The 13,078-nt window shown below is 39.3% G+C and overlaps 1 protein-coding gene across 1 annotated transcript; it reads left to right on the plus strand.

Annotated features, from left to right (window-relative positions):
* The first annotated feature begins 2,726 nt into the window (after positions 1 to 2,726).
* On the plus strand, positions 2,727 to 12,705 carry LOC137287408 (glutathione S-transferase 3-like). The gene is made up of 6 exons (XM_067819675.1): positions 2,727 to 2,850; positions 7,748 to 7,799; positions 8,752 to 8,884; positions 10,865 to 10,997; positions 11,368 to 11,502; positions 11,979 to 12,705. The coding sequence occupies exons 1-6, from the start codon at positions 2,767 to 2,769 to the stop codon at positions 12,102 to 12,104; spliced, it is 663 nt and encodes a 220-aa protein (XP_067675776.1). The 5' UTR covers positions 2,727 to 2,766; the 3' UTR covers positions 12,105 to 12,705.
* The last annotated feature ends 373 nt before the right edge of the window (positions 12,706 to 13,078 follow it).

The following is a 13,078-nucleotide window of genomic DNA, read 5'->3' on the forward strand; positions in this document are numbered from 1 at the left end:
TAAGGGTCGAAGGGGTATGTTGAGCAAAGGGAACACGATTACAGGCCCAAGTGCTCTCAACCCCCAGACTCCCGTCCTCCACCGACACAGGGTCGCAACCTACGGCAAACGGGTTGATGGACCAAATATCCCCCCGGGTCCACAACGGGGGTGAACGGCTCTCAGCATTACCCAGCACCCACAACGAGGAGGTGGCCGTTGACGGGTGCATTTTGTCCTTTTGAGGTGTGTTTGGAACTCCATGTTTAATTCATATTTGTTCATCATCCGACCTTCCCACCCACCATGGAGTATCATAAAGACAATGCTAATAACAAGTGGATATCCAACTTGCAGCATCAATGATACCCAGATGATAAACTCCAGCAGAAAAATTGAAATTAATTATTCTACCAGATTCTCCCATGGCACCAGCATCGAGGCAAATTTTCTCAATTTTGAAAAAATCATGTAAAACATATTGTATCTCCCATCTTCAACTGGTGACCAATGCAACACCTGGTGACCAGTGACCATAGAAAGACCTGAAACGTGACGTATAGTTCACTGCAATAAATATGCAACAGGTTTGACTACTGAACATTCCTCGTCATGACTGCCTATTTAGGACAGCGAATCCTGGCACCACTACTGTGCCTAGTTCTATTTTATAATGCCGTCGGTATAGGTATAAAATCAGCTTAGGCATCTCCCCTAAAATACCGTAAAACAAATTCAAAACATGAACACATACGCAAACAAACAAGGAAACAAAAACAACAACAACGACGACAGCCTACACAGCTATCAAAGAAGGGTCAAGTATGGCGGAGGAATTTGTGCCAAATGGATTAATGCTAACAGTACTGCCTCGAACTGCCAAACTGTTTCATTTGTCTGCTGATCAATATCCTGCTTTTTGCTGATCCCAACGGTTTGATGGTCGACTAACTAGCTGGGTGTCAATGCAAATGCCATCATGAATATTTCTTCAAAGATATTTTGACTGCACAGCACTGTTTGTGTAATGGTGCTGGGAGATGAATCATGACTCTGGAAATGTCCCTATGTGCCGGAGACGCTGTATCAGTTAAGTTGTAATTGACTCCTCTGTGTGAGTGCTCTTAGCCACTTTGATTTGAAAAAACGCTCATGAGAATTGGAAGCATTTGGTAGTGATTTGACAGTTGATCAAACAACATCTTTGTGATTTTGATATGCTTCTCAAAGATAATACAGTCAGTGCCATTTGTAGGTCGACTATCCTTTGACGACGAAGGAACATTTTGCCTGGTTTTGAGATGCCCTTGGTAACCCCGAGGTTTCAGTTTACAGCTAGTCTCTTGGATAATGAAGGCAAAGCACTGACAATGCTCCTTGTCAAGTGGTAGCGATACATACGTCCTGTATGGAGACTGATGGCAGTCTCCTAGTCGAATGGTAATGTGAAGCAAAGTGACAGATGCTGATATTCTTATTCTTTTTATTCTTGTATTAGAATTGTACCTCTGATCAGTGTGATCAGTAATACGTTTGCAACATGTAAAGTGAGAAATAACTCCGAGAGACATTATCTTTCACACTGCACAGACAACAGTTGCAAAACACAAGGAGTGAGAGTCCTACATTCCATGTCATGTAGGACGTAATTTACATAGTGACCTCTATTTTTGTGTGTAATGGAACTGACTAAAAAACACAAAACGGGTTCTCTTAAATTCTAAGCACGTTTCCATACCAAGGCGATAAGACAGAATGGGTATGCATTGGACGCCAGGTTATCAAGTCATGCGGAAATCAGCTATAGTTCGATCGTTTGGTTTTTGGTGGTGTCCATGGCATTGTGAGGATAATGTGATGCTGGAGGTGAGCATGGGCGTCCTGACAGACCAACCATCGACATTCGGAATGCAAACGGAACAACGTTTGATGTCAATATGCTGTCTTATAGACACGTGATGCATGTGTCAATCTTGGGAAGGAGTATATTCCACAGAAATATGTGTGTCATCCAACAAGGAAACCACTTAACAGATTTTATCGCGTAAAGACGACTCTGTTCCTGTAAAATTAGCCATATCATAATTACATTCGTTGATATGATAGAAGAGATGTCTTCTGGCAACTAATTTCTCAATGTTATGACCCTTTTGTCATTATAATACTATGCTTATGGGTCGAAGGCCTATCTTGATCTTGATATGATCTCAGAAAGTACAGTTTCGTTATTTCAGTAATGTTGCCCTAACTTTAATTTCCTTCACTAAATTTCTAGTTCCTGAAACAAACTACACTATCGAGGCATTGATAGAAATTACGAAAATATGACCAAAGTAAGAAAGCCGAAATTTCGGAAACCATAGACAGATACTTGAAATATGGATAAATTTCGAGTTTACAAAGTACGATACCAATAACGCAACATTAGGCTTCCGTAGAGAGGGCAAATGATGTCAATGTGCAGTTGACGACACTTTTTTCTATGGCTATTATCTGATAACGCTAACTCTGCCAGAAGGTGCATGTAGCATTCTAGATTATTACCTCTGAAGTTGATGAGATGTCTAACAGTCTTTCAAACGTTTTATCTAACCACACACCTATAGTTTAAATTAATTCAATGCAGATGTCCCATCTTGATAAAGTTCTTTATTTTATTGCAGTTCAAATAAAATAAACGGTTTCAGTTATGTAAGTTGTTTGTGTTTATGGCAACATCATGCTATGCCCAGAGGAGACTGGGCGTTAGTCTAGGGAGATGACTGTAATCGTCAGTAGTTACGCAATATGGCGACGGTAGGACTCACATACTTTGATGGCCGCGGACTAGGTGAAATCGTGCGATTCACACTAGCAGCATGTGGTATTGAGGTATGTTCATTAGTGATATGCAATTATTTTGTTTCATATTCCTGAAATGTGATTATGTATGTTTGCGCCAAAGAATGATTTGTACTGGAAGACAGAGGACGCCCATTGATAGGGTGGAAATAAACATATCAGCCATAGAGGCGAGGGTTGACCGAGTTGTGACGTGATCATCGGTGCATGCTGGTGGGCGAGCCAGGCAAGAGATCCAACGATCGTGAGGTGACGGGATCGAAGCCACCTGTGACCGGGTGTACAAAGACTTGGAGTAAACGTTCAGTGTTGTCACAACACCTAGTCTACAGTATGCAACCCTGTTCTCTTAAAAGAACCCACGAATCCGTTGGTATATGATCAGATGATGGCCACATGAATACGTGCCAACACCTAATTGCAGGTACGACAGCGTGCAGTTAACTTGTGGTTATGTGTCTTCTCAGTCCACCCAGCTGTGAATGGGTACCTCGTAAAGATGGGAAAGCCACATTAACTCAGTGCGTCAAGTGGTTGCAAGAGTTTTATGATCCCGATGTGAGGTGATTTTGTCGGAATACTGTGTTGGCAACTGTGTGTATATACAGTATTCCGACAAAATCACCTCACCTCTCGGGAACATCACGCTGTCCACTAACAAATATGCAGAGTCTTTGAATAACATTTAGAATTAATACAAATACAGGCAAATTCTTTTGGATGCCATCTTCTTTATTGTGAATGAAAGACATGGGAAGCAGTATTGTGTATAAGAAATATACATTTTCTTATTAACAACATGTCTCCACATGCGTAGATCAGCAGGTAAGACTATGTGTTAACGGCGGGATTGGGCGAATGCCTAGCGTGTCCATGCCTACTTCAACCCAATATATAGGACTGTTAAAGGGGCACTGATGCGGAGCGAATAATGTTTCTCGCCAACGGTCTAATTACGGCACCAAACTGCAAATTGGTCAGCGCCCGCTCCTTCGACCGTGACGGACAAAGGAACTGGGCTCCTGTCCATATTAGCAGAATTTCTTCACCCAAAAGAGTCAGGAGGCCGGTTGCCCATCATATGCCATTATTTAAAAATATCCATGGTATTCCTTGTCTGATCGTAACAAAATATCCCAGCAGTGTACTGTGCTTGGATGGTATAGTTACTCAATTTGATCCTATTTCTGTGTTTTTAACCTCGATATTTAATCATGTTACATGAAAATATGATGTCTACAGGCACGTAGCAAGCCATTTATTTCAGTACGGAAGATTGCAAAGCTTTATATTTAGGTAGTTTTGAGTGTTGGTTCAGCTGTGATGGCAAATATCATACGTAAATTTTGGTAGCTATGGTAGCTACGATGGTTTATTATTTATGATAATAAAAACACACAGTTGATTTATTTGAATTCGTAAACAATAAACGATGACTTTGCCATTGGTAGAGAAATCTGAAAATTTTCTTACGTAACAAAAAACCCCTTATTTCACCTATTTACCCAAGTACACAGCAAATGCCTGTATGTATTACTTATGTAACGAAATTCCGTTGGTATCCTCAAAACAGTTTCGGCCCATAAGTGTTTTCAGGCTGCATGCCACACAGAGATTACATCTTCCTTGCTGTAACTCGCGTTTGATGGTGTAAACCTACACGTGTTATTTGTCATCATTCTCTGGATGGTCAATTAATGAATTTATAACAGGTATAATTAGTAGTAACACCACTCAGGTTACTCAACAAAGGTTGTGTCTACATGACTACACTCTGTCGTAAAGTGCGATTGTAAAAACAACATCCTCCCTTCAAAGAATTAATCACCCTTGCGTTGATCGATTGATTGCTCATTATTGGTTAACTAAATTACTTAGAATAGTGGACATCATACAGTTAGTTGCCAGGTGTGCTATCTTGGGTGACCAGTGAGAGGTTTATCAGGTTTTCACCAACGAAAGACGTGAAACGATGTGTTACTTTTTCGCAAATTAGACAGTTGTGTAAGACACGCGACACAGCACAGGATTATTTACCAGCTGCAGATGAATGGAATACGATTTCTTTTACGTGGATATTGATGGATACATTCCTGAACAAGGTAGTAGCCTGACATTGTTGCTATAAAATTAGTCTGTTTTACATTCATTATTTGCATTTTGTTTTAATTTATTTTTTGTAGCATTCAGCAGAATCAATATGACAGAAAACACACACTTGATCGCGTATGTGTGTGAAATAGGATCCACATTGGCAATCTATACAATGTATAAATGTTGCTGTTATGTTAGAAATATACTATGAGTATAAGCAGACCGTGTGTTCTTTTATTAATTTTCAAAATCATACAAATATGACAATAAACTAATTAGGGTTATGAGACAAAATATAGAGACGTACATTGGCTTCGTTATTTTTCCGTCCTAATAGTTTTTTACCATTTCTACCACTGGCAGATGATTAATCTTCAAAGTGTTTCATTTGTTTTCATAATACGTTTGTAATGAAGTTGATCTGTCTATAATTAAACTATCAGTTGCACATACGGATTGCGCAGCAGAGGTCACGAACCAGTCGCGAATTCTGGGATATCGTCCGGGTACTCACTTGAGAAAAACAGTAACAAAAGTTTCCACCAGTCCACGGAAATTGCTCCGCATCAGTGTCCCTTTAATCATCGCCATATACGCTCTAATGAACAGAAGATCGTGTGTCACGACAGAATAATTTGTGTGATACGGAAAGGTTGTGGATATTATATACCGAAAATATTCAACTAAAACGTTCTTATAAGGCTTCATCCGTTACGTTTTAATTTTCAGCACCCCATGTTAATTTGACGATAAAGGGGCACTGATGCGGAGCAATTTCCGTGGACTGGTTTAAACTTTTGTTATTGTTTTTCTCCCGTGAGTACCCGGATGGTATCCCAGAATTCGTGATTGGTTCATGACCTCTGCTGCGCTGTACGTATGCGCAATTGATAGCTTGTTTAATTATAGACAGATCAACTAAGGTGAAGTCATCTTTACTTCATTACAAATTAATTATGAAAACAAAACACACTTTGAGGGTTAATCATCTGCCAGTGGTAGAACTGGTTTAAAAATATTAGGATGGAAAAATAACGAAGCCAATGTACGTCTCTATGTTTTGTCTCATAACCGTAATTAGTTTATTGTCATATTTCTATGATTTTGAAAATTAATAAAAAAAACATGGTCTGCTGATACTTATAGTAAATTTATAACATGACTGTAACATTCAAACATTGTATAGATTGCCAATGTGCATCCTATTTCATCCTATTTCACACACATACGCGATCAAGTGTGTGTTTTCTGTCATTTCGATTCTGCTGAATGCTACAAAAAATAAATTAAAACAAAATGCAAATAATGAATGCAAAACAGACTAATTTTATAGCAACAATGTCAGGCTACTACCTTGTTCAGGAATGTATCAATATCCACGTAAAAGAAATCGTATTCCATTCATCTGCAGCTGGTAAATAATCCTGCTCTGTGTCGCGTGTCTTACACAACTGTCTAATTTGCGAAAAAGTAACACATCGTTTCATGTCTTTCACACTGGTGAAAACCGGATAAACCTCTCATTGGTCACCCAACATAGCACACCTGGCAACTAAATGTATGATGGCCGCCATTTTAAGTAATTTAGTTAACCAACAATGAGCAGTCAGTCAATCAACGCAATGGTGGTAAATTCTTTGAAGGAAGGATGTTGTTTTTACACTCCCGCTTTACGACAGGGTGTAGTCAGTATAGATTAGTACATCTACACACACTGCCTTTTGACACATCCGCTGTAGAAGATAAAAGTAATTAATCAATCAGTGTGTTATCGGTTAATCCTTTGATCGATGTCTGCTTTTGTAACTCAGCTGATAAACCCTCTTGCATCACTTACATGTACATATTACATAACATACAATACATTTGCTACTACAGACCTTATAATGTTGAGTATTTACTCCAGACAGGAGAAATGCCAAATGGGAACCTTTGTTGAGTAACCTGAGTGGTGTCACCACTAATTATACCTGTTATGAATTCATTAACTGATCACCAAGAGAATGATGACAAATAACACGTGTAGGTTTACACCATCAAACGCGAGTTACAGCAAGGAAGATGTAATCTGTGTGGCATGCAGCCTGAAAACACTTATGGGCCGAAACTGTTTTGAGGATACCAACGGAACTTAGTTACATAAGAAATACGTACAGGCATTTGCTGTGTACTTGGTGAAGAGGTGTAATCATTTTTTTACGTAAGAAAAATTTCAGATTTCTCTACCAATGGCAAAGTCATTGCTTTTAGTTTACGAATTCAAATAAATCAACTGTGTGTTTTTATTATCATAGATAATGCACCAGGGTAGCTACGAAAATTTACGTATGATCACAGCTGGGCCAACATTCATAACTATCTAAATAGAAAGCTGTGCAATCTTTCGGACCGAAACTCATGGCTTGCTACGTGCATGTCGACATATTTTCACATGATTTAATATCGAGGTAATAAAAACAGAAAAAGGATCAAATTAGATCAGTCACTATACCATCCAAGCATCCGAAAAAAACTACACAACTGGGATATTTTGTTACGATCAGACAAGGAATACCATGGATATTTTTAAATAATGGCATATGGTGAGTACCCGGCGTCCTGACTGTTTAGGTGAAGAAATTCTGCTAAGGTGGACCAGAGCCCAGTCCCTTTGTCCGTCACGATCGAGGGAGCGGGCGCCGACCAATTTGCAGTTGGATTTCGTAATTAGACCGTTGACGAGAAACATTATTCGCCCCGCATCAGTGCCCCTTTAAGTATTCTCAGCTCACATGAGATAGAAATACATTTTGACGACAATTTGACATTACCATTAACTCTAGGTTTCTTTCAGTTCACCGAAACACTTCTCCAAGAGAGACAAGAATATGAAAAGTTACTGGAAGGTAATCGTGTTATTCTCCCAGCAAATAGTAGCTTTGTTAATTACGAGGTAGTGTAATTTTAAAGGAGTCTGACCTGTACTTGAGTACCGGGCAACGGATCGGGCACAGTAGGACTTGAGTCCAAATTGCGAGTACCCGAAAAGGGAGGTGACTCTACTATAAACGTGACCACGTGGGCAGTCCTGGATGAAGAAAGGTCGAACGTTTGGGCCCATTTTGATTTTGGCACTTAAAAACACAAAACCATGTGTCGTCTTTGCGGCATTATGCCGACTTATGCAGAGAGCTCAACAAGCAATTTAACATGAAACATGTTTGTCAGTGTGGGCGATTCTTCCCCCAATCCAGTCAAAAAGCAAGCCACGCTCAGGCAAGGATATTTTGAGGGTTACAACCGAGAAAACCTTGACTCAAAAACGTACGTGACACTCGCACGCATATCACTCCGAGTTACAGTTGTTTTGATTAGTATTTTGTATTATTTCTTGTTACTTAAGGGATATATGTTTCCTATTTAAATCGCTTCAGAGCTGATTTTTTTTTACAAATTAACATAATTTATACGGATTGTTAATAAAGTTGGAATATGGTGCTAGTTTGGTTGTTCGTGTTCAACACAATGTTTTCTCATACAGTTGTCATCATTGAATTTCTAGTTTTCAAATCACATGCGTTAATCAACACGTACATCTGTGTTGATGTTGTTAATTGCTGATGCGGAAAATTCTCCCTTTTACAGAGCGGAATATTTTATATTTTCAAAGAAATTCATTTTGATACTGGTTATGCGAGATTTGCTTTAATCAATGTTGACTTTGACAATGGCTTGTGTTTTTTCTGCTTTGTTGGTTGAGTCTCAATGTCCCCCCCCCCCCCCCCCCCCCCCCCCACACACACACAATGTTACACTCTGCATTACATGTATTATACCTTGTATGTATATTTGTTACAGAAGGGAAACTGATGTTTCATCAGGTGCCTCTGTTGGAGATAGATGGGCTGGAGCTGGTGCAATCTGGTGCCATTGTGAGATACGTTGCCAGGAAGGGAGGATTATATGGGGACTCCAATGAAGAGACCTCTAAGTGAGATTGAATTTATGATATGTCAATATTCCTCAGCGCCGTATTTACAATTACGTTCACACGTGTCCGACGTATGGTCAAAATCGGAACACAGACAACAAACATAAAAAGTCCCAGGAATGCTTACCGGTCGTTCACAAATTTGCGATCTCCCTACAGTGGCAGATATAGAAAAGATTATATGTCCAGTTTTGACTACTATTTTTCAAGTTCAGTTAGTTTATTCAGATTATTAAGCGAGATCGAACATGCGAAACTTCAAACTTCTTCAGAGACATATTTACAATCAAGTTCGGACACAGTTCGTCTCATGATAAGCATCGCATTACAAACCACACTAAAAATAGTCAGAGGAAGGTTTACCGCTTGTCCATACATTTGCACTCAGCCGAATATGCTCACAAAACCCCGACACTAGCTTTATTTTAACAGTTTCAAAACATAACGAAGCCAATGTACGTCTCTATGTTTTGTCTCATAACCGTAATTAGTTTATTGTCATATTTCTATGATTTTGAAAATTAATAAAAAAAACATGGTCTGCTGATACTTATAGTAAATTTATAACATGACTGTAACATTCAAACATTGTATAGATTGCCAATGTGCATCCTATTTCATCCTATTTCACACACATACGCGATCAAGTGTGTGTTTTCTGTCATTTCGATTCTGCTGAATGCTACAAAAAATAAATTAAAACAAAATGCAAATAATGAATGCAAAACAGACTAATTTTATAGCAACAATGTCAGGCTACTACCTTGTTCAGGAATGTATCAATATCCACGTAAAAGAAATCGTATTCCATTCATCTGCAGCTGGTAAATAATCCTGCTCTGTGTCGCGTGTCTTACACAACTGTCTAATTTGCGAAAAAGTAACACATCGTTTCATGTCTTTCACACTGGTGAAAACCGGATAAACCTCTCATTGGTCACCCAACATAGCACACCTGGCAACTCTCTGTTGGAGATAGATGGGCTGGAGCTGGTGCAATCTGGTGCCATTGTGAGATACGTTGCCAGGAAGGGAGGATTATATGGGGACTCCAATGAAGAGACCTCTAAGTGAGATTGAATTTATGATATGTCAATATTCCTCAGCGCCGTATTTACAATTACGTTCACACGTGTCCGACGTATGGTCAAAATCGGAACACAGACAACAAACATAAAAAGTCCCAGGAATGCTTACCGGTCGTTCACAAATTTGCGATCTCCCTACAGTGGCAGATATAGAAAAGATTATATGTCCAGTTTTGACTACTATTTTTCAAGTTCAGTTAGTTTATTCAGATTATTAAGCGAGATCGAACATGCGAAACTTCAAACTTCTTCAGAGACATATTTACAATCAAGTTCGGACACAGTTCGTCTCATGATAAGCATCGCATTACAAACCACACTAAAAATAGTCAGAGGAAGGTTTACCGCTTGTCCATACATTTGCACTCAGCCGAATATGCTCACAAAACCCCGACACTAGCTTTATTTTAACAGTTTCAAAACATTGTCGTGACAGATATAACACAGTTAAATATACAGTTTTCACTACAAAGTAATTGGTTAAACGTTCCATACATATAATAAACTCAATGAATACTTAACTGGATCAAGAAATGGACACTTGTTAAATGGAAGTATTGCGTGCAATAACGTGAAAACAGTTGTGTAATCATACCGATGTCAATCACGTAATAAGAACAATGACAAATCTGGCTGAAAGTTGTCGACATTGGTAAAAAGTGCTAACATGTTGTTAAAGCCTTGGCTTGGGCCATCTGCAGTCGTCTTCTCTTCCCAAATGTGTTTTCGATACGACTGAAGTCTGTTCAATTATGCATCTGTGAATTTAGCTCTTTTTTTCTGTTTAATATTGAGGGGTGTCTTGGTCCTAAGTCATAAGCTTCCGAATAGTGTATGTGCATTGTATATGTTGAATGTATGCATTAAATATAAAGTCTTATATTTTTTTCAGAATTGACATGTTCTACGAAGGAACTCGTGACTTTTATAAAAGTTTTCTTTACTTGGTCTTCCAAGATCCAAAGGAGGTGTTAGCAGCAGCCAAAGCTAAAGCTCTACCCCGTTATCTGCCCATCTTTGACCAGGTTAGATGTACATCATGACTTGTCTGAGTGTCGGCAATAAGTGAAATACATGTAAACGTATGTATATTTGGCTATGATTTAATCATAATGGCAATGATATTCAAATGTAAGCAACTGCGGTCAAGTATCCAAACCAGGCCTATGCTTCAGTGTATCCACGGTGAACACCCGCTGGTGTAAGCTAATACGACATAGGCATATATTGCCCTTTACATGGTCCAAGATTTATTCATAAATGTTTCATTTAAGTTGTTCATGAAGCTTCCAGATCATTCTTGAGCCCATCTCTTAAAAACGCAACACTCACAATACTGACACCCGCTAAATTCTAAGAGAAATAAAATGCAATTACACGTATTTTTCTACCTAGGCCCTGAAAAAAAACGGGACAGGTTTTCTGGTGGGCGAGTCAATGAGTTTGGCTGATATTGGTCTCATAGAGGTCCTGCTCAGTGTGACGGAATACTTTGGAGAAGAGACACTCTCAGACTACCCTTCATTGAAGGTCAGTGTTCGTTCGTTCGTGCGTGCGTGCGTGTGTGGGTGTCATGAGAGAGGCCGTCGTCTCAGTTATACATCAGCTTGGTATCAACACACGTGATCATCATGGTAGTTGTTATGAACTTCACCAGGGTCCGTATTCGTGATGTCATCATAGCTCTATAGGACACTGTTCACTATGACAGAATATGGTGGTATGAAGTATCACAAAGATATGTTGTCGATGAGAAAGAAATTCAAGACAGCCATTCATTTACATTACAGTATTAGATACGCACAGTGTTACCTTTCTATTTCCAAAATGAAACAAAATGTTATCCGAGAGAATGCACAAGCAGTAACATGAAGAAAACGCGACCCACTTAGTGGACACTTACTCTCAGACCTATTTGTATGTATTCTTAATAACCCACAGTAATATATTCTAGAATGTTAAGAACGTATGATATCGTGTTCTCCTAATCCTGTGCTGTATTTCAGGCTTTCAAATCAATGATGGTCTCACAGGAAAGGATTGCTGCTTTTCTGAATGGCCCTCAGAAGAAGGGAGGCAACACGGATGCTTATGTCGCAACATGTAGGAGGGTGCTGAAGCTGGACATTTAGGAAACACTACCATCTGCAACATCTCGAGTGTCCAGAAGTAGAGATTGATGAGGGCGTGGTGTTCCAAGGTTGTCTAGAAAGTACGAATCATGTGCGTGCAAAACTGCTTCCCCCAAATCAGTGTCACACGAGTCCACTCTATGCTCGGATCATCGACCAATTCAAATGATTAGATGTAAGAGAGAAAGTCTTCACATGAGATGTGATTATGCATTTCTTATTATTTCGCTTGAACTCGTGTACTAATCGAGACTTTAAACCAATCACTTAGCCGTCAGCAGCTGCGGGCGTGTATAATCAAGACTTATTAACCATCAGTATTGAATGGTATCATCTGTTTTTTTACAAACCTAAATAGAGTATGGCATATTGATGGTTTTTCACGCTGTGGTGTAAACCAGGAATTAGTAGAATGGCTGCCATCAAATAGTCTGTCTTCTGATATATGACATTTTGTCTAATAGTGAAGAGCTTTCTTTTTTTAATTTCTATCAAATTATCTCAATTACGCTACACATCATGGATATACTGTGTATTCACCTTTCAAAATAAAACAGTTACTTTGTATCTAATACATCGCAACATTCATGGAAATTCGAAATATGGATATTTGTTTCTAGTTACATATTTTTCTATTTGTGTGTCCATAATCTCGTCCCGTGGGTTGCGGTCCTCTATCGGTGGAGGAAGGGGTGAGGGCAATAGAGACCTGGGCCCGTGTTCCTGTTGCCTAACACACAACTTTGTCCCTACCTTCACCTAGACGGGTGGTAGAAGTAGCCCGGCTCTATCAATCGGTTGGTCATGCCGTGCCCTGTTGACAGTATCTTGCTTACATTGTATTTTGACACTGGATGTTTTCCTTATTCTTTTGTACATACAGTAAATGCTTAGAGTGATGTGTCAGAAGGCGGTGACTCTTGGGCCAATCGGGTGATATTAACCTCTGAATTCTGTTTCTTGAGAAATGTGTC

This window comes from Haliotis asinina, chromosome 6, assembly GCF_037392515.1.
Source record: "Haliotis asinina isolate JCU_RB_2024 chromosome 6, JCU_Hal_asi_v2, whole genome shotgun sequence".
NCBI lineage: Eukaryota > Metazoa > Mollusca > Gastropoda > Lepetellida > Haliotidae > Haliotis > Haliotis asinina.

What these genes read in the sequence shown, in the direction of transcription:
- LOC137287408 (XM_067819675.1), top strand. Translation starts at nt 2,767, where the DNA reads ATGGCGACGGTAGGACTCACATACTTTGATGGCCGCGGACTAGGTGAA. An exon ending in TAGCAGCATGTGGTATTGAG is followed by an intron (nt 2,851 to 7,747) that starts GTATGTTCATTA and finishes GGTTTCTTTCAG; the next exon opens with TTCACCGAAACACTTCTCCA. An exon ending in TCCAATGAAGAGACCTCTAA is followed by an intron (nt 8,885 to 10,864) that starts GTGAGATTGAAT and finishes TATTTTTTTCAG; the next exon opens with AATTGACATGTTCTACGAAG.